The 22,299-nt window shown below is 32.8% G+C and overlaps 1 protein-coding gene across 1 annotated transcript; it reads left to right on the top strand.

Annotated features, from left to right (window-relative positions):
* Positions 1–7,971: 7,971 nt before the first annotated feature.
* Positions 7,972–19,898, top strand: LOC111428677 (cytochrome P450 9e2-like). The gene is made up of 3 exons (XM_023064322.2): positions 7,972–8,374; positions 8,428–9,299; positions 19,399–19,898. Exons 1-3 carry the CDS (start codon positions 8,172–8,174, stop codon positions 19,824–19,826), a joined length of 1,503 nt encoding a protein of 500 aa, XP_022920090.1. The 5' UTR covers positions 7,972–8,171; the 3' UTR covers positions 19,827–19,898.
* The last annotated feature ends 2,401 nt before the right edge of the window (positions 19,899–22,299 follow it).

Raw genomic sequence — 22,299 nt, 5'->3', positions numbered from 1 at the left:
TAATGACTCATAGTTGACTTATAGTTTTTGTAAGGGTAAACAATAATGTGTGAGAGGATTTGAGTTAACTCGTAGATGTCGCCACATGCGCCATATGAATTATGAAACGTCAATGAGCTTTTACGTTTAATGAATAGTTTAAAACATTTTATTATTAAGTAAACTGATTCATTCTTGTCCTAACATAAATCAAAATGCCGAGACATAATCACTTTTCAAACGAAGAAATGAGAGACATGTTATGCGTTTACGCACAAGAACGTTTTTCTGGGCAAGCAGCATCCAGAAAATATCGTGAAATGTACCCTTACAGAAGGCAGCCAAACCGGAAGATATTTCAAAATATTTATAATCGATTGGGTGAAACAGGTTCATTTCGTCCAAAATATCATACAGGACGTCCTAAGATTATCACTCCGCAGCAAGAAGATGAAATTTTGGTAAGAATTGCGCAAAATTCTGAAATAAGCACTCGTCGATTGTCTGCAGCAACTGGAATAAGCCAACCATCCGTGACTAGAATTTTACACAAGGAAAATTTATATCCCTATCATTTTATACCTGTGCAAAATTTACTTCCAACAGATTATCGAATCAGAGTTCAATTTTGTCAGTGGCTAAAAGGAAAATTGAATAATAATCCAACATTCCTAAATAACATTCTTTTCACGGATGAAGCAACCTTTACCAGACGCGGAGTTTTTAATTGGCGAAATAGTCATGCCTGGGAAACCGAAAACCCTCGTTTAAAAAAAGATAGACATTTCCAGCACGAGTTTAAAATAAATGTGTGGTGCGGTGTAATAGGCAATACATTACTGGGCCCAGTTGAATTACCTCCTAATTTAAATGGAGAGTCATATTTAATTTTTTTAAATAATGACTTAGTCGACCTCTTGGGAGATCTTCCATTACAACTAAGAAGAAATATGTGGTTCATGCAAGACGGTGCTCCTCCACATTTTTCACGTGCTGTGCGCGAACATCTGAATGAAACATTCCCTCACCGTTGGATTGGACGTGGTAGTGAATTTCAGTGGCCACCATGTGTGGGGTTACATGAAATCAATGGTCTATGCTGAACCTACTATAAATACACGAGACGAGTTATGGAATAGAATTCAAGATGCAGCCAATTCAATACGAAATAATCCTGCTACATTTTTTAAAGTCAGACAATCCTTAACCAAACGGTTAAATGCGTGTATAAATGCTGGTGGTGGTCATGTTGAAAACCTTTTGCAGTAGCTCATAATTAAGCTTAAATTTAATTTAACTTCGCACAACATTAACATGTAGGTTTTGATAACAGTTGTCGTAAGTGGTCTTAGTTCAAGTCTGTTCTAATGTTGTATTTCGTTTTATTAACTGGCGTACAATAAATTGTTTTATTACGTAATTTTTTTATGGTTTCAGTTTAATATTGTTATCAATTATCAATTACGGTTAGGTAAATGTCAACATTCCATGCCATGCTTGTGTCTTAACAGATTAATGCTACGTCGACCACCGTGAAATGTAGTGTAGTGAATTAGTAAAATTCAAATATCTCGAAAATCGTTAATATTTTCAAGATCAAAGAAGTATAGCTTTTTTCTACAGAAATGATGGGGCTATCCAAATTAAACAAGTATGTTGTAAAATAATGAGCGATAAAAAATTTGTAGCTGATTTCATCTAATTCATATGGCGCATGTGGCGACATCTACGAGTTAACTCAAATCCTCTCACACATTATTGTTTACCCTTACAAAAACTATAAGTCAACTATGAGTCATTATGTAGAAAAGTAGCTGATCTATTAACAAAAATCTATTTTATTTTTTTCGCTTTAACATCCTGTATCTCAGTAAGGAGCAGACTAAGACCCATTATTGTTAATGAAAATATTATTATTTTGGCCTCCTGAACGTACATTTACAATTTGGCCCATTACTTATGAATCACCCTGTATATGACTTTCGACAAAAAAAAAGTATTTAAAAGTTATTGAGTTTTGGCCAGCAAAACAGCGTTTCGCCCCACTGTGCGGTGGGACGAAAAGCCCCTCTCCGATACCAGTAAGTTAAGGTTTTGCTTTCTGAAAATTAAAAGTAATCTGCACCTTTTATTGTATACTTGGAGCATACCTGAACCCGAGGGAGACGTGATGGAAATAACTGAAAAATTTTACACTTTCATAAAAAAAAGGCTCGCGGCGCAAGGTTGATTGGTCCACCTTCCCGATATATGATTTATGTAAATGTAATATAATGTAATACCCAGGGATAGTGATGTAAAATTACCGGTAATTTAAAAATCGGTAATATTACCGGTAATGTTACGTAATATTACGGTAACGTTGGTAATTTGTAGAAAACAGCTTTTCAAGTAATACAAGTTTTTTTTATTTCAAAACTGTAAAAACATTACGAAAAACAACAAGAACATTTTTTAAACTAATCAGAGTCACAATGGACTATGTAATAGAGTGGATAATGGTAAATCATCCTCATCATCATCCGGATCATCCCCAACCTCGTCATCTGAATCTTCTTTCTCTTTCGTTAATTGAGTAATGTCTATAACTTCGAAACTGATATCTTCTTTTCCTATTTCTTCTTCAGTAGCTTCTACTATTTTTGAAAGATCGTCTTCATTTAGTAAATTATAATTATGGGCAATATAAGTTAGTTTTCCGGCCCTCTCCACAGTAAGTCTGTTTCTTCTTTGCCGATGAATAAATCCGTAAGTACTAACGGTTCTTTCGGTTGCGGCTGTTGACGATGGTAAATTTAAAATGTCTACAGCCAACCTACTTATTTTAGAACTGGAGCAAATTCCTGCCCACCAAACAGGTCCAGACATACATTTTTCGCTGGAAATAACGAATTCCTTAGCAAAATAAATTAATACCTCTAATTTTGTACAGTGCGAGTGCTTCCATAATAAGATCTACTTGTGAAGAACACTTTGGATGACGCCTTGCAGTTTCATAGATGAACTCCGTTGCAATTAAATTTTCATCTTCAGTTAAATTGTCGCCGCGTTGATTTGGTTCTAATAAGTAAGCAGCAAGATGAACGGGTTTTAAACATTTATTTTGTCGTTTTTCAAGAATTGAACACATTTTCTGGTATTCCAACATAGTAATAGATAAATCTGATACTTTGTCACATAATATAGATCTTATTTCAAAAAAGCAGAGAAACACTTTTGAGATTGTTGGCCCGTTAGCTTCAAAAATCGTCATCCACTTAGTGATTGGCTGGAACAAGTCATAAGTTGCTTCTATTTGTAACCAAAATTCGTTTTGAAGAAGAAATCTTACTGTATTTGATGAAAGAACATCAGAAATATCTGGGCTATCATCAACTGCTAAACTTTTTAATGAATGTTTAGTGTCCAAAAAGCTTTTTAGACAACAAACAAAGGAACCCCATCTTGTTTTCACCGGCAATTTTAAAGAGATGTATCGCCCCGTTTTGTCCAACTGGATTTTTTCAAACGTTGCATGTAAAATCTGCGAATTTGTCAGCTCAGATACAATTGAAATTATGTTCTTTTTAAAATTGGAAAAATGGTCTAATTTCAAGAAGTCTTCAACCAGAAGGTTTAGACCGTGGCAAATACAACCATAATTAGTAATGTAATCATACTTGCTGCTAACTATTTCACGAGCCTTTTTTATATTAGCTCCGTTGTCAGCGACAATAGCTAGAAAATTTGAAGCTCCTAATTCTTTCAACACTTTTTCAATTTCTGAGGCCAAAAATGTTGCTAAATGTCTGTTATTTTCGGTGTGTATTGATTTGTAAAAACCGGAAGAGGTGTATTAATAACAAAATTAGATATAGAGTCATTTCTGTAATTTGACCATCCATCCATTTGTAGGCTTAAGATATGTGCTTCACTAATTTTTGAAGAAACTGCAGCTTTTACTCTAGTGTACTCGGATTCGAGGAGTGGATTTGACAACTGGTAACGAGAGGGTGGTTTATATGCGCATCTCATTGCTTTGAATACATCTAACCATACTTTTTTCGTTGTCATATCTAAGGGGGCTCCTGAGAAATAAATAGCCCTTGCGAGTATTTCATCAATCTTATTGTTTTCTTGAGAGGACTTGTTATCAAAATACGAAGAAATTGTACCCTTTGATGCTTTAGTAGTACTTGAAAATGAAGAACTAGCTGATGAAGGCACAGGCCTGACTAGTGAAGCAATTTCTGAGTCTAAAGATTCTCCCTGCCCCTGCTGAGAGGTAGTATCAGTATCATCAGCATCACTATCTTTTAATACCTCGGTTGAACTTGGCGTGGTGTTATTGTTACTACTGGAAATATTTATTATAGGCAATTTCCCTTTTTTAAGAATTTGTACTACATTTTCAGGTATTTTGACACATTTTAGCAAATGTTGGAATTGTCTGATAGCATTTCTTTTAAAGGAGGTTTTACAATATTTACAGAAATAGTTGTCTTTATCTTTAAGATCGTAGTATCTCCAAACATCACTCTTCGGCTTAACCATATTATCGCAACTACAAAATAAACATCATGCATTTCGGGAAGAGCTCAACTTAAAAATATCTAGACTTAAAAGTTCAAATATCACATAACAAGGCAAAACAATTACAGTTATTTAATAGGAATCGCACTGATAGTTATAAACAACACCTTTTATAACAATAATGTCACTAATTATGATGAAGATTATTTACAAAATATCGCTTGTCGCTTGCCACGGGCCACGGTAATATTAAATATTAAAATTACCGGTAACATTTCCTCGGTAATATTACCCTTTACATCACTACCCAGGGATTTAAAAGAACTCCATAATTTGCGAGAATCGTTTTCAGAAAATAGGTGTGTAAGAAATGCGCGCTTTTTGCGAAGCACAGAACTGGTATGAAGTTATTCATAAATCCCAGCAATAAACTTAAAACATTAATAATTCCGTAACCAATACGATTTGGGTAACCAAATTTCACACATAGGTCACTCTTACCCTCAAGAACAGCTAACCACCAACACTTGGTAAAAAAAAATTTTTCAACCCTCACCCCCGAAAAAGGGATGTTTTTGCCCTGATGGGCACCTTCGAATTAAACGAAATTTTACCACATAATAGAACACACTTCTAAGTATTTTTATCAATTTTCAAAACACCGTAATCCCTAACGGTTTTCGAGAAAAAAAATCAGTATTGTAAACCGCGGATGGGACTTTAGGGGTGAATTTGACCCCGATGGGCACTTCTGAAATTTATGAAATTTTAGGATGTTTTGGAGGGTGGACTTTTGATAGAAAAAAAACTTTTGATAGAGAAAGAAATTTATTATATTAATCTGTTTTACTTATAATTAAATTGTGTAATGGATTGAGAATATGATTATAATTACTTGTACCGCATTCCAGACCGTTTCCAACCCTTGTTCATTTAAGTAAATGCCATCCCTGTGTAGAAATTTGTATAAATACATAAGAAAAGAAACATTTTTACGTTTTGTTACCCTTCCATCATGGTTCTGTTAACAATTGCTTCAATGTCGGTACAATTGATTTGCTTTTCAGCACAAAACCGTCGAATGTAATGATTGATTTCCTATAAAGGCATGGAGAGTATTTATTTATAGCATGACATAGAAGTTATAATATCTTACGTTCACAGACTCGAAGTTTTTGTAGGGAGGAATTGTGCAAATTTGTATTCCTTTAGGATTTAAGGAAACAAGGAAGCGGAAGAGGTGAGAATATTGGGACTTCAGTTGGGATGGTGATGTTTTATGGAGTATATCTTTAGTTCTTATCATTATAACGATATGACGTTCAACAATATCTCCACAAAACCAAGGCGAACATGTTTTTGGAATACACTTTGCGCGCCGCAAAAGTTTTAGTATTGTTTGACCGGCTACTGCTAAGTCGAGGAAATATTTTCCGTTGCTTGTCTGTTTTGATTGTCGTCCTAAAATATATACCATTAGTAGGAATTAATTTCACATCTGTTAGAACAAATACTTACTTTGTAGTTACTTCTAGTACGTAGCATTCGGCAAAAATTACTATCACCCAAAAACAGTAATTTCGTCGACATCTTCACTGGTCATTGGTTTTAACAAGAGATAACTAGAACAGCTGATCTCTGCAATAGCTGAGGAATCTTTATATATTATAAGTTTACTCCTCACCCTTCTGGCAAAATCTAAAAAATGTGTATGACGCTCTAAAACAACACCGAATAAGTCGGCAACTATTTTCCCGGAATGCACTTATAATGCAAAAAATATGGACATATTTTTTCCTTAATACCTGCGCCTTTTGTAACTGCACGTGGCGGAGTTCTTACCCTTTGCCAGTAACGACTAAAAGCCTATAAAACTACAAAATGCCTTTCTTAACAAAATTTATTTTTTCCATGAAATATTAAGAGTTTCGCAGTTTTCATAATCTATTAAAATCGCTAAAGGCACCTACTATCTGCTCTACATACGTGTACAATTTAATAACGAAATTGTTTCTCTGAAGCCGTGGTCGGTGTTTTGACGGTCGATTTAAATCGCTAAAGGCATCCTTTAAATCATCCTAAAATTTCATCAATTTTGGAGGTGCCCAACGGGGTCAAATTCACCCCCAAAGTCCACGCCGCGCTGTGTACCTATAGTGTCTAATAACAAATTTTTTTTCTCGGAAACCGTTATACCTTACGGTGTTTGGATGGTTGATTTCAATTGCTAAAGGCATCCTCTAAATCATCCTAAAATTTCATCAATTTTGGAGGTGCCCAACCGGGTCAAATTCACCCCCAAAGTCCGCGCCGCGCTGTGTACCTATAGTGTCTAATAACAAATTTTTATTCTCGGAAACCGTTATACCTTACGGTGTTTGGATGGTTGATTTCAATTGCTAAAGGCATACTCTAAATCATCCTAAAATTTCATAAATTTCAGAAGTGCCCATCGGGGTCAAATTCACCCCTAAAGTCCCATCCGCGGTTTATAATAATGATTTTTTTCCTCGAAAACCGTTAGGGCTTACGGTGTTTTGAAAATTGATAAAAATACTTAGAAGTGTGTTCTATTATGTGATAGAATTTCGTTTAATTCGAAGGTGCCCATCGAAAACAAAGGGCGAAAACATACCTTTTTCGGAGGTGAGGGTTGAAAATTTTTTTTTTACCAAATGGGGGTGGTTAGCTGTTCTTGAGGGTAAGAGTGACCTGTGTGTGAAATTTGGTTATCCAAATCGTATTGGTTACGGAATTATTAATGTTTTAAGTTTATTGCTGGGATTTATGGATAACTTCACACCAGTAAGCACAGACGAGTTGGTAGAATTTCTCAGAGATTTATAATAATCGAAATGTTAAATGATGTTAATTTTTAGTTTTTTTAAATTGACGTATGGGGTGCTATATCGTTGGAGTATAAGTCACCTCAAGTTGTCATCCTTAGCAGTTTAAATGCATACCGATACCCAGGCTAAACATGTTTTAGCAGGATAACGACCGACCTAATATTGTCCACATCTGTCAGAACTTTCGCTTTCCGGATTTAAACCCGATCGAGCTATGTATAGGATATGATGGGTCGCTATATAAGACGTTTACCACAAGCAGCAAACAGCTTGCAGGAACTTTGTCGTCATCTACAACAATCCTCGGATCATCTCATTCAGAGCTTGCGTCGCAGTAACATTTTATTAGCATAAATTATTTTAAAATTACTTGTAAAAATTTCAACTTTATAACTTAGCTCTCTCGAGGTGTTACAATTTGTTTGGCAGATAATTTATAATAATTCAATTTTTTATTTCGGCATTAAATATAATTTAGAAATATGTTTTGATGTTTTCTAAATATAAATAAATATAAATATTAAATTTATAAATTGTTAAATATAAACATTGCACTAAGTGACACAAAACAAAAGTTCATGGAAAATGATATTGATATCAAGAAATTAACTTAAATAACAAAACTTGTTGATATAATTTATTTCTCCTCCCACTTCTTGCATGTTGTTTTAAAAATAGCTTTTGCCGCTTTAACCAATCGAACAAAAACCTTGAATTGTTTTCCACTCGACGTCAAGGATACCTACTTAATAGAAGGCATCCCACAAACATAACTCAATTCCTAACAAACCTTCAAACTGTTTATGTTGTTATTAAAAACAAACGTTTAAAATGTTTTGGATAATTACGATTTTAGTGTTCGTTTTGTCGCTTGCTTTTTATAAAATAAGGAGGATATATCAACATTTTGAAGAAAAAGGCGTAGACTACATTAAACCAAACTTTTTGTTTGGAAATGTGATGAGTTGTGATTTAAAAAAAGAATCGTTTTATACGCTAATGCAAAAATTTTATGAAGCTTTTCCAACTAAACGGTAATTGTTTTAATTTATTATTTTAACGTCTGATAAATTAATTTTATTTCAAGTTATATGGGATTTTATAATTATCTTACCCCAGTTTTAATAATTCGCGACCCTGAATTAATAAAGTCAATTTTTGTAAAAGATTTTGATCATTTTCCTGCGCACATTCCGTTTGTTCCCGACGGCGCAGACCCTTTATGGAGCAAAAATTTGTTTTTATTAAAAGGAGCTGAATGGAGGCACATGAGATCGACATTAAGCCCATCATTCACCGCCAATAAAATGCGAATACTTTTTTCAGCTATCGTTGAAACTGTCGATATTTACACCGATTATTTTTTGAAAAATAATATTACAAAAATTGGAATAAAAGATACTTGCACAAGATTTACAAATGATACAATCGCTACTGTCGCTTACGGTATTAAAACTGATTCGATTAATAACAAATCAAATGATTTTTATGAAATGTCCAAGAAATTTTCATCAGTCGGACTTCGAGAAAAAATTATACTTTTTCTATATTCAATTTTACCAGGGTTAACAACAACACTTGGAGTTTCTTTAAATACTGCAGAAGTTCGAGAATTCTTCACATCAATCATTTTGGAAACGATTCGAGTTCGTGAAGAAAAAGGAATATATCGACCCGATATGATTTCTTTATTAATCGAAGAAAAGAAAAAAATGCAAGCCGCAGGAAACGACTTAAGTTTAACTAATGAAGAAATCGTTTGTCAGGCGTTTGTATTTTTATTCGCCGGATTTGACACCGTCTCATCAGCTTTATCATTTTGTCTGTATGAAATAGCGCGAAATCCAGATGTTCAAGCGAAATTACACGATGAAATCGACGAGACTTTACAAGAAAACGGGGGCAAAATTACTTACGAAGGTCTAATGAAAATGAAATACATCGAACAAGTCGTTACAGGTAAAAAAAAAACAAATCTAATTGCTTGTTTAGATATTTACAAGGTTATATTTAATTTATGAGAGGTGTTTTATAATCATTTCAGTGTTCCATGACCTAATGATATTTTCCCAGCAATTATTATAAATGAATCCGGAAATAAAAACTAATCAATTTAAATTATCATGCAACTAAAATAACATTCGCGTAATTTTGGTTACCCACCATTTAAACTAGCGTTCCACAAACTTTTTTAAATAGCGACCCAACAATATCAATAAAATTTTAATGTGACTCATAAGTAGAGCTCGAATTTTTATGCAGTCATATTATAGGAAATATGCGCATAAATATGTAAGCTTTTTATTCAAAATATGCAAAAATATGTGGAAATATGCAAACATATACCTTTTTTATAGTTGTTATCAATCTATTTCTATCACATTTTTGTATATGTTTTGCACTTTTTCTATATTGTTCTATTTATTTTCTTCCTCTCACATGTTATCTTAAAAAAGAATAATTAAAAAAGTTAGCCATAGATACTCTAACAGAAGAAAATTTAATTCTGAGACTATAAAACAGATTCGTATTTTTTATTGTCGATTGTCTAGAAACATATGTAAAAACATATTCCAAGAAGATGGGACATCAAATTTAATATAGTTTTATTTAGTTTTAATTTAACAGTTTTCTATTTTTTTAACTCCTAGTGTAAAAGTCTATGAGAAATACAATTTCGGAACAAACCATTGGCAACTCCTCTGAAAACTCTAATTTTTAGCTTAAATCGTTGGCTAAAACGATACAACATAATTTTTAAAAAAATACTTACAACTTTGGCACAAGATTATTTAAATTTAGTTCGGAATAACTTTTTATCCACTGGGATACAAGACACTTTAGGCATTGTTGTTAGAGATTGGTAGATTAATGTTCACACACACTGAACACAGCCACAGAACTATGGTTGGGTATTTCCTTAAAATATCCTGTATTGTGCTTTAAACTAAAAGGTATGTTCGCATATTTAAAAATCAAGCAGTCATTATATTTATTTTATTAAGCAACAAGAAACAAATCTAGTAAAATGACAAAATATGTGAAAATATGCAGTAAAAGGCTAATTTATGCAACAATCAAAAAAATTGTAAAAATATGCAAAATATGCAATTTTTTTATTGTACCATCTACCTTATTTTTATGTAATTCGCCCAGAAACCAATTTTGAAAAAATATTCCAGAAAATAAAGAAGATGCATTTTGCATAAAATCCGAGCCCTACTCATAAGATATTAAAAGAGGGGATAATAACTTATAGAAAATGGAACAAAGTTTCGGCGTAGATTTTCTCAAATAAAATACATTTCAGAGATTTTTTGAGATAAGCATAACAGCTGAAACACTTCTTGCCGCTAAATATGTTGTTGCAAATGGTAGTATGGTATTCATTTCGCATTTGTATCAAAATGTTACTAAATTTTTTTGACTAATGAATTGCGCGAATATCTTGGGGACCCTTCTATTGGACCTCGTCTGCCAATCCATCTCTCTGAAAAACTGGTATTTAAAAATTCGCGTACAGAACGTGAGAAGTGTGGGGTCGTTAGTAATAGAAAAAGTTTCTATGAGGATAGGCATTAGTTGATTTCTCAAAAAGGTTAAACATCTTTCCCCATTTAAAGAGCCATCAAAGAAAGAGGGACCAATGATTTTATTTCGAATTATGCCTGCCCATACACTTATTTTTGTGGGTATTGGGTATGTTCATCGTGCATCCAGCGAGGGTTTTCTCTGCTCCAATATCGGTAATTATGCCTATTTACTGTCCCATTTAGGCAAAATGCGGCTTCATCAGAAAATAAAATATTAGGAATAAAGCATGGATTGCGATCACATCGATTCTGCATAATTTCACAGAATTTCACGATCGCAATCTTCTTCATTTCATTCGTGCCTTAAGTTAAGGCAAAAAAATGTAGTAAAGTTGAGAGGAGGGTTTCGTCCAATCGGAAAAGATGGTGCGTTCTAGACAGTACGTCGCGCCTTTATCTTACCTACATAAAGAAATAAAGGCGTGACGTCCTGTCTGTGGAACATACACCAGAACTACTTAAACATTCTCCCTGTGGGTTGTTGTGTCTAAATTTATTGATTTAATAATTTTCCAGCACTTCGAGTGTATTCCCTTTGTTTCTATGGTGTATATTATCGTAGCGTTGTCATTTTCGTCAAATGTATGGGATGCATTATCTTTTAGATGTTTTCCGAAATTGGACTGAGGTCGTGTTTTGTTTGTTTTATTCTTGTCTTTAGTGCGGTTGAATTATACGGTTGAAGGATACATTATTCTGAGGCGATTTTTGTAATCAAAATTTTTCGAAATGTTTATAATAACCGCACGGGAACTGTTTAAAGTCGTCCAATACGAGATCGTAAATCAGTCCCACCTATTGCCGGTCAGCCGTGCCGTTCTAAACTCGTTTCTTACGTGTTTATTTCTCTTTCTGTGCATCGCTATTGGACGACTTTAAACAGTTCTCGTGCTGTTAGAAAAATCGCTTCAAAATAATGTATCTTTAACCGTATAATACTCTAATCCGGAAGATACGGGATACCTGTATATGTCGGCTTGCATGTGTCACATTCGAGTTTATAAACTCCGTTGTTATTTAATTTATTTTTGTAATTCGCTACGGTAATGGAAGCTATAACAGTACTCAAACGGGTGCTGTAATGAGACTCCTTACAGCATCCGATGCTGTAATGAGATTTTAGTAACATTTTATAGAACCAGTTCAAGTTGGTGACATTGGGTCATTAATTTTTCTAGTTGTCAATGTAACAATTTTTGTCTATGGATGTTTAAACACGTTCTTAGCATCGAATATAAGGTCCACAATGATGAGGACATTGAGCAATTTCTCTTATTTTGGGAGGTGTACATCAAACATTTTTTTCAGGTGAATATATTTTGTGTTTTGACAGTTTCTAATTGTCAATTCAAAGTTTCTATTTTCAAGTGTTCCAGTGTTACCAACTGTTACATACCTATTTCCCTACATTGCCAAAATTTACTTTATTTTTGTTAAAAAAAAGTATAAAAACGCGAATTACAAAAAATAGCATAAAAAACACGTTTCATAAGACTTAAAGCACTCATTCATTAAAAAACTCGTGGCTTCGCTACTCGTTTATCAACTTGAATTCGTGCATTTCAAGCGTGCTTACGAAACTTGTTGTTTAATATACGAATATATGAGTGAGCTGTCCTATTGTATTATTGCATTTTGCTGTTAGTTGCTTGTCGTATTTTTTAAATATTTTTTCAGTTTCTTAAAAAAGTTGCCTTGATATTTTATACTTCTATATATTTTAGGGTTTTCTTCTTGGATTATGTTTAAAGTAGTAAGGTTTTTGGGGTTGTTGTTATTTTGTTGTTTTTTAATCATTTTGTCAATTAGCTCTATTCGGAAATCGTTCTTATTGCTTATTTGTTTTATAGTTTCTATTTCTTTCTTCAAGCTATCTGGGCTATTTGTCGAGTGTGCACGTTCGATGTATGATTTAAATGAGGCTGTTTTTTGCGAGTATTCGTGAATTGAGTGATATGGTATTACTGTATCCGACTGTGTAGGTTTTCTATAAATGTCAAATTGAAAGTTATTTTCAGTTGTGTTAGGGTAGGTACACACGGTCGATTATTCATCGACGAAACAGTTTAGTTGGATTGGTTTGAAATCGCGATGAATTATCAATTTATAACCGACGAAACTATTTAGTTGTTCATAAATCGTGTTGTATGTACACACATATCGATTTCGAAACAACTTGTATTTATATTGAATTGAATATTGAATAATACCGGGAAATAATTCAAATTTTTAAAATAATGTAATTGAATTACCTCATCATTGCAAGTATGCAACCAATATCACAATATTGGTATTGCAATACGCGATTTGCGTATGATGCGTATTGCACTGTGATATTGGTTGTATACTTGCAATGATGACGTTGGGTACGATAATTAATTAACACACTGTGTTTAGTATAGTATATAAAATAATTGAGGGAAACTAAAATAGTAATTGATTTATGTTATACTAGAGAAAACACTTCAACTCTCACTAAATTTGCGCGAGCAACCTAAATTCCTAAAGACCTCATCTCAACTATCGACTGTGTGTGCGCTTCAATATGAAGCTTTGGCATTATCGCAGTTGTACGATAGTTGCACAACTTTTTAATCATAAGTGCACATCGACTCCTTTTGATTAAAAAATCGAGTTGATTTGCAGTTGTGTTGTGTGTGTACCTACATTAAACTTAATACATTTATGTCCATCGTGCTAAACACACACGGTCGACTAAAAATCGACCGTGTGTGCCTACCCTTAATTGTTAGGTCTAGGAAGTTTATTTTATTATCTTTTTCCTCTTCTTACCCTACAAGAGGATTTTTTTTTTGAAGTGAGTAGTTGATGTAGTTGTGAATATTCTTTATGATATTTTTGTTTTTCGTGTTAATAATTATGAATATGTCATCGACATATCTTTTCCAAAGTGTAATATACTATGGTAATATGTTTATTAAATGGGTTTTCGTCGTTAATTATTTTGTCTCTCTCTAGTTTATCTAAGAATATATCTGCAATTAAGCCACTGAGTGGTGTTCCCATGGGAAGGCCTTCATTATAATAGTAGATGTTAAATGTACAGAAATTTTGTTGTAGGCAAATTTGGAAAATACTGTTTGTTTGGTTATTTAATTTTTCATTCAAGATGTTCTTTATTATATCTAATGTCTCGTTTGTCGGTATATTTGTATATACAGTATGTCCCCGGATCGAGTTACAAAGAGGAAAAAAAATTGTGTTACTGATTTTTCAAACTTATTTCAGCATAAATAATGCGCCGGATATGTTCAAACCACTAAATCGCTATAGAAGTTAACCAATTATTCCCATTTTTATGTAAAAATTCGACTTTTTTCTAAATTGAAAAATTTGCAAGTTCAATTTATGATATGTAATCATAGAAACCATAAAAGTTACAACTTATGTTAGTGAAAAATATACGGACAAATCAAATTAAAATATGGCTAAATAATTGAATAAAATATTTTAAATCTAAATGTATGTAATAACACACTATGTAAGTTTGTAAGTGAACAAATCAACTATTCGGCACACATTTGAAGACAAGTTCTAAATTCTTTGAAAGAATTACGAATTTCCGTCAGTGGTTTTAAAAGTTCTGCATTGCCTTGTAGTGGTTCACTGTAAACAATTTTTTTTCAATCGTCCCCAAAAATAAAAATCCATAATTGTAAGATCAGGACTATGTGCTGGTCATAAAATAAGACCATTCGGTCACAATGTATGATGGTGAACTAGGCAACCGTCTCGCTGAAAGTACATTGACCGTATAAAATTTAAGGATAATTCATCAAGTTGTTCATTAAAATAATTTTGTAACATATCCAAGTATTTCTGTTGATTTACATTTTCGTCGAAGAAATATGGCCCAATTACCCCGTGATATGTTATAGCTTATAGCACACCACACATTTACATTTTTGAAATGTTGACTTCGTCTAGAGAGTGTAGAATTTGGATTTACATCACTCTTCTATGGTTACATATCATAAATTAAACTTTGAAAAATTTTTAGTTTAGAAAAAAGGTCCAATATTTACATAAAAATGGGAATAATTAGTTAACTTTTATAATTAGAATATAAAATTCGTGCGATTTAGTGGTTTGAATATATCCGACGCATTATTTATGCTGAGATAAGTTTGAAAATTCAGTAATAAAATTTTTTTTCCTCTTTGTAACTCGATCCGGGGACATACTGTAGATTGACAATGTCAAAGGAAAGTATTGTATGTTGTTCTGTGATATATGTGTTTTTTAACCAAGTGATGAGTTCATTACAATTCTTTATTGTATGTACTGGGTTAAAATCAGTAATATCCTTAAATATGTTCATTAGAAATTTTGATATTTTATAAGTGCTGGAATCGATGGCTTACTTTGTGGAGTTTTGGAAGTATAGACGAGGCATTTTTGAGATTCATATTAAATTGTTCTAGTGTTATTTTAGCTTTTGTTATAATTTTGTTAAAGTGACTGTGAAATTTATTTATGGGGTTCTTTTTATTTATTTTGAATCCATTCTCATTAAGGAATTTTTGGGTCTTTTCTAGATAATCTTTCTTATACATAAATAATATACCTGCATTTTTTATGACCTTTAGTACATATAATGTCTTCTTCTTTCATTTTTCGTTTTATATCCTTTATAGTTTTTATGTTTCTTTCTTCTTATTTTGTCTGTTTCGTCTTCCTTCGCTTTCTCTTCTTCTTATTGTTTTTGTTTCTTCTCTTATTAGTGTTTGTTGATGGTCTTTGATTATTGCTTCCATTTCTATTGCCGTTTTTCTGTAGTTTGGTGATGTATGTATGGCATATTTATGACCTTTGTTAAGTATTTCTATTTCTTGTTGATTAAATGTAATACTTCTTGATGGTGAGTCATTTGATCGGCTCGCAGTGTCTTCAGTTTCTTCATTTTATTTGTTCATTCTCGTGCTGTTCTTGTCCTTTGGATTATTTTAATGTTAAAATAAAATTAGAACTAAAACTAGAACTAACACTAGAAACTTTCGGGTTTTGCCGTGCGTCTTTTAATAAAAGGTTTGACGTTTCGGATGCCATGTTGCAACCTTCTTCAGAAACTGGTTCACTTCGAACCAGTAATTTTAGTTTAATTCACACCGGCCGTGAAAGCCTTCGTACTTATATTTTAATGTTATCTATCATTTCTTTGATTTCCATATAATGGTATCTTAATGTCATTTCTTAATATAAGTAATAAATTTTGATATTATTCTTGTTGACTTTTATGTAGTGTTTTGTTATTCCGTTTTTTATTGTTTTCTTGATTATCTTTTGTGTTTTTTTTTGTTATATTTGATTGGTATTTGTGTTTTGTAAAATTTGGTTTTAGATCTACTCTTAAGCAAGTTTTAAGAAAGAGAATGTGTTGTAGTCTTGTTGTAATTTAAGGTTTTACTTCTTGAAATCGTTTAGAGTTGTGGTCGTACTAACCGCATTTAACAATTGTTTTCGATTTGAAGATAACATCAAATTCTCCCAGTATCTAGTCAACCTCTTCAAATATTAAATTTTTTGATAAAAAATTCAACTTTCTTGTTGCAGGTAATTAGTTTAGTCATGCGCCCTTACATCGATAATGTTAATGCAATAAATAACAAAAATATCAGCAAGGTAAGCAACCTTTGCAAGCCATGCATTGTTTTTGAAGCGCTCTGCTAGTAGATGAATGTTGGTCATTTAAGAGTATTTCTATTTCGGTTCTTACGTCAAAAAATGTTTTCAGTATCTTCTCCTTCAAAAGCCAACATATGTGAATCTAGTAGTAAAACTCGAGATCAAACTGCGCTATTACCAATATGATTCACAATTTTCACACAGTGATCTAAAACTGTGTATAATTCTTCATTTATATTCTTGGATACCAACTGTTAACGATGAAGAATGCAGTGGGTTTTTACTATATTTTTATGCGATAGTTGCCCAATTTGACAACTCAAAATTAATGTATGTTACGTATACTATCAATATAGTATTACTTGAAAAATATGTGGATTCATCTAACTGTGAGGCATAATATGGTGAATGTTCCAATTTTTCAATTAGTTGTAACTTCAGGTCATTTGAAATGCTAAATAACTGCTTACTGTTGTATAGCAGTGTGTAGCCTGTGTCAGCAGACATAGGAATATTGTTAATTTTAGCAATATCTAGCTAAATTGAAAGAGTTATCCATGTTGCAAGATTAATAATCAAATAAAAACCATTTAAAAACTTCTAACTTGCATGAGATGAGGCGAGACTAAAAATCTCATCCCACCAACACATCTTAAAGATTTACTCGTTTTTCTAAGTTTTAACATTCCACACTTTTTAACGTCGCCATTCCTATTTCATCTTTTATCTTCATTTTGTTTATCCATCAGATAGCAAAATGCTTTACTTTCATTTGATTTTCAGTCTACACCTATTATAGCTTCATTTGTCGCTGATGATGGGGTAACCCGAAACTAGTGCGACTTTATATAAATAAATGCAAGTTAGAAGTTTTTACATGGTTTTTATCTAGCTAAATATCTTATAATATTGCATATCTTAGCAATATGCAATGCTACTCAATAAGAACATTGCAAATATTTGTGTTTCAACATATTTAGTCAAACTTGATTTATTCGCCTTCAATTCTTTCAAGTTTTGCTGAGGCATAAAACCTCTTTGGTTTTGTTTTGCGACGGAGTTATCATACTCTTTGCTTGTCTGTGATCTGGAAGTTCTTTCCAGCGTAAGGTTACCTTTGAGACCACCCAACTGCTGATTATTTGTTTTAGGTGGCTTTTTTGTAGTCCACAACAGGGTGGGGTCCAATGAAGGGCGTTTTCGCAAAACTAGAACTAACACTAGACCTGGAACTAGAAATAACCCGAATGTTTCTAGTTCTAGGTCTAGTGTTAGTTCCAAGGGCGTCGCCAGCTTATGACTAAGGGGGGGGGGGCATTGGGCAATATTATGGAGGATCAAAAATATGAACGCCTGGTACAGTCGAAAGCATGAAGCGTTACACTTTGGAAGTCTTTGCCTTGATGACGATTGTAATAAGAACGGTTCTGATAACAATGTATAAAACTTCACAAGCCCTCGACAGCACAATAACTAAATCATACTTTTAAACACAGTAATAATTATTTATTTTAACAAAAATAATATTTAATTAAAACATAACCTGCGGGGATTTTTTGCAAAACTTTCAACCACTTTATCATTAAAATTATTAAGGTTTTTATTTATTATAGGTCTGTGTACACTCATCATGGCCAGACCATTAAGGCGATCTTCTGCCATGGTGCTTCTTAGCCATGTTTTTAGTCTTCTGAGGCTGCTAAAGGATCGCTCTGCTGTACAGGTCGTGCATGGTAAAGCGATCAAAATTTTCAATGCTTTTTCCGTTTCGGGAAAGAAGGAATTTGTTTCGTTTAGGACATCAACAAGTGTAAGATTTGTTAGATTAAGCCTATCGTGCCACAATTGCTGCCAAAGTTCGATTTCATTCTTTATGTTCGGTAAATCATAAAACTGGGCAATAGATTCACAAGTTTGTTTCAGATTTTTCAGTTGTCATCTTTTGCATCTGCGCAGGGTGTAACTTAGATAATGCAAATGATTGCGTGTTTTCTTCAGCAAAACGTACTTCAAGGGAGGTGATAATTGAATCCAAGTATGGTATTACTAAAGACCTCTTCCAGTATTCTGAAGGGCTTTCTGCTGGATGATTGCTTCTATGACGTTGTTTCCCCATAATACGCGGCATTGATGTAATGTCCTCCTCCAGTCCGACTTTCTCCGCAACAGCAGTAGCTTCCTTTATAATTTTAGGCAACTGCCACCTTGGCGACGCCCTTGGTTAGTTCTAGTTTTAGTTGTTATTCAGTGTTAGATTGTTGTAAGAGTAGGGCTAACACTAGACCTAGAAATATTCGGGTTTAGCGGTATGTTTCTTAAAACAGCAAAATCCGAATATTTCTCGTTCTAGGTCTAGTGTTAGTTCTAATGCTAGTGTTTGTTCTTGTTTTAGTTGTTATTCAGCTTTAAATTGTTGTATATTTTTCATTGAAGTAAAACTAGAACCAACATTATAGCTCACTGGAATCACCGGAACTCATCACTGGTACTAACACTAGACCTAGAACTAGAAAGTTTTAAATTTCGAATGTTTCTAGTTCTAGGTCTAGTGTTAGTTCTAGCTTTAGTTGCTATTCAACGCTACATTGTTGCATATTTTATTGATCTAAAAGTAGAACTATCTAATAAAGAACACAACTTTGTGGATAGCTGTTCAAATTTGTGTGCATTAAAATTATTCATTCAAATAGTTTAAAGCGCAAATTTAAAATTGTTCATATAACGGGCTTATTATACTTATTGTATAGCTCCGTATTAATCATGTTAAATCGAGGTTTTACTGTATTCTTAAAATAATCTAAACGTATTTTAATTTTTAGAGAGTTTAAGATTATGGCCACCTGCACTAGCGAGCGATCGAGTTTGTGCTAAAACTTATGTGATCGAGCCAATAAATCCATCAGAAAAACGAATTGTATTAAATCCGGGTGATATAGTTCAAGCCTCAGCACCCGGTATCCAGAGAGACCCAAAATATTATTCGAACCCGTACGTTTTTGATCCAGAACGTTTCAGCGACGAAAATAAGGACCATTTACATCCATACACTTTCATTCCGTTTGGAGTGGGACCAAGGAGTTGCATAGGAATGAGACTTGCTATGATGGAAATTAAAACGTTCATATTTCAATTGTTGGTGAAGTACAGATTGGTCACAATGAACGACGAACCGATTAAATTGAGTACTGATAGTTTAGATTTAAGAATCGATGGCGATTATTATGTTGAGATAAAACCTAGAAAATAAGACGAAAAATAATTTTTATAATATTAAACTTTCAGTGTATTAAGGTTTTAATAAAGATTTTTGCATAACTAACATGTGTTTTTTATTATATACTGTGTGTTTGATTTTAACTGTTACAGCAGATATCTTGATAGAAATTTCAAAATCAGCAAATTTTCATATTTTTGTATCTTTCTCGATACTTATTTGCTACAACTTTTGTTCTAAAACTTCTTTTGTAGTGTGCTTCGATTCCAGAGTGTTTTATCATGAAAAATTGATTAATTCTGGTCGTTAGAGTTACATTAGAATCTTACCTTTTTGCCTTTATTTGCTTCTTAGACGTTGGTCGCCTCAAGTATTGTTCGTGATATAAAAAGTAATCTCGGCCCGTTTCGAAGATGTCGGTCGCCCCAAGTATCATAAACAATATTTAGTTTCATGCTCCGAATTTCAAGTGATACTATTAACAAATACGAATTCAGCAAATTTTCATCGATTGAAAACAAAAGAGCTCTCGTTGACTTTTGCTCTCAGATGTTTAAATATCGACAAGTGTATATAGTATATCAATTAAGCCGAGGTCGCTTGCGGCCGAGGCTCTACAATTAATGTAACAACCCGAAATTAATCATCATCTATGTTGCATTTCAAAACTCAATCCACTGCTTGTAGTAGATTAGCTATTTCTCACAAAAAAGACCACATATTGCTTGCAGAAGACTTGATATTACTTATAAAGGATCAGATATTGCTTGCAGAAGACTAGATACTGTTGACAGAAGCCTACGTATTGCTTACAGAAGTCTGGATACTGCTTGTAATAGACTAGATACTTTTTCCAGAAAACTAAATATTGTTTAGATAAGACTAGATTCTGAAAATAGAAGATTAAATATTTCCAACCACGAACTACACCTTCTATTACTTTTAGAGCTATAGCTTTTTTTTTATTGTTTGGAATTTTAGATTCACGTTCTGATTCCGGGTCTGGTTAAAGTTCACGCAACAAGAAAGGCGATTGTTGCTAGATTCATTGCAAGTATTTTCTAACTAATTCTGCGTAGAAGGAACTTCGATAAAATTTAAAACTCATTTAAAAATAATTACAATAACAAACATCTATTATGAGTATTATGGTTAAATATTATCTTTATCTAAGCTTATCTAAAGTGTTAAAATCAGAGCTATTAATTTCAAGTTGTATTGATTTATTAAGTATGTATTAATAGTTATTAATCACGATTATTGTTCGAATTGCTATAACAACGCAACCAACTTTTTAAATTTGAGTGGGCACCTCAACGAATGGTAATTAAAAATGATAGTGGCATCGACCAAAATTCTTATGTTTGTGAAATATATAAAATATATAATAATATATAATATAATATATATATATATATGTATATATATATATATATATATAGTATGCTTGAGTTTTATGGTATCAGAGACCAACTAAATTTAATAAGATCTTATTTGATGGACAGACACAGTATGTTGAGTACAGCGGTAAAAGTTTATTCAACATAAAAATCAAACAAGGTGTCCTTCCGGGGTCTGTTCTGGGACTTCTTCTATTTATTATATATACTAATGATATGCCATGCAATATTGACGCAGAAACATATCTCCATGCAGATGATACCTCCATAATACTGAAAGATAGTGTAAAGTCTAATTTTAAGGCTAAATCGGAACTAGCTACATATATTATCCTGCCAAGAATGGTGTAAAGAAAAGTTATTGAAACTTAATTATGATAACATATGCTGTTGGAAATCATTCGATATAAAAAAGAATCTGTAGGTGTGAAATCTACACCACAATCTGCACAAATCTACATCTGGATTGCGGGTTGATGTGGGATGTGTAGTTGAGGTATCTTGGGTCTATGCTGACTTTCGCAGTTTTTGCAATAAGAATTCTAAAGTAGGTGGCCACTCACCATGCGGCTAGGTTGTGATATTTCGCTTCGTTTCACTAGGTGGCATCTTATAATTGAAAATTTCATTTCTGATGTTCCTCAAGTATATTAATATTTGTTGTTGATAAAGCCCAACAGTATACATTGGTCAAAAATAAAATTTATGATTAATGATGAGAACTCAATTACGAATTCAGGTCTTGAATCTTAATACCACCACGAGCGTTATTCGCATGTCCGTTCTGTTTATCTGTTTATTTATAAAAAAATAAGGAGTCACAGATAAAAAGGGTTAGTAATGTTAAGATTTTTAAATTGTTGAGGGCTGGCTGACGTTTCAACAACGTCAATGTTTATTGTTCCTCAATACATCCACTTGTAAATTGTGTGAATAGCAGTAATTGTCATCTAAGTCACTATCATTTCTTAATAATCGTTTATTTATAGGAGAAATAGCCACTTGAGACAACATTAATGAATATTTTCTAAAAAAATTTAAACAATTAACGAAATAATCGATTAACTAATAAATTAATACTACTTTAATTTTTTAGATTAACTTTG

Source organism: Onthophagus taurus, chromosome 7 (assembly GCF_036711975.1).
Source record: "Onthophagus taurus isolate NC chromosome 7, IU_Otau_3.0, whole genome shotgun sequence".
Taxonomy (NCBI): domain Eukaryota; kingdom Metazoa; phylum Arthropoda; class Insecta; order Coleoptera; family Scarabaeidae; genus Onthophagus; species Onthophagus taurus.
This window is presented reverse-complemented; position numbering and strand designations above follow the sequence as displayed.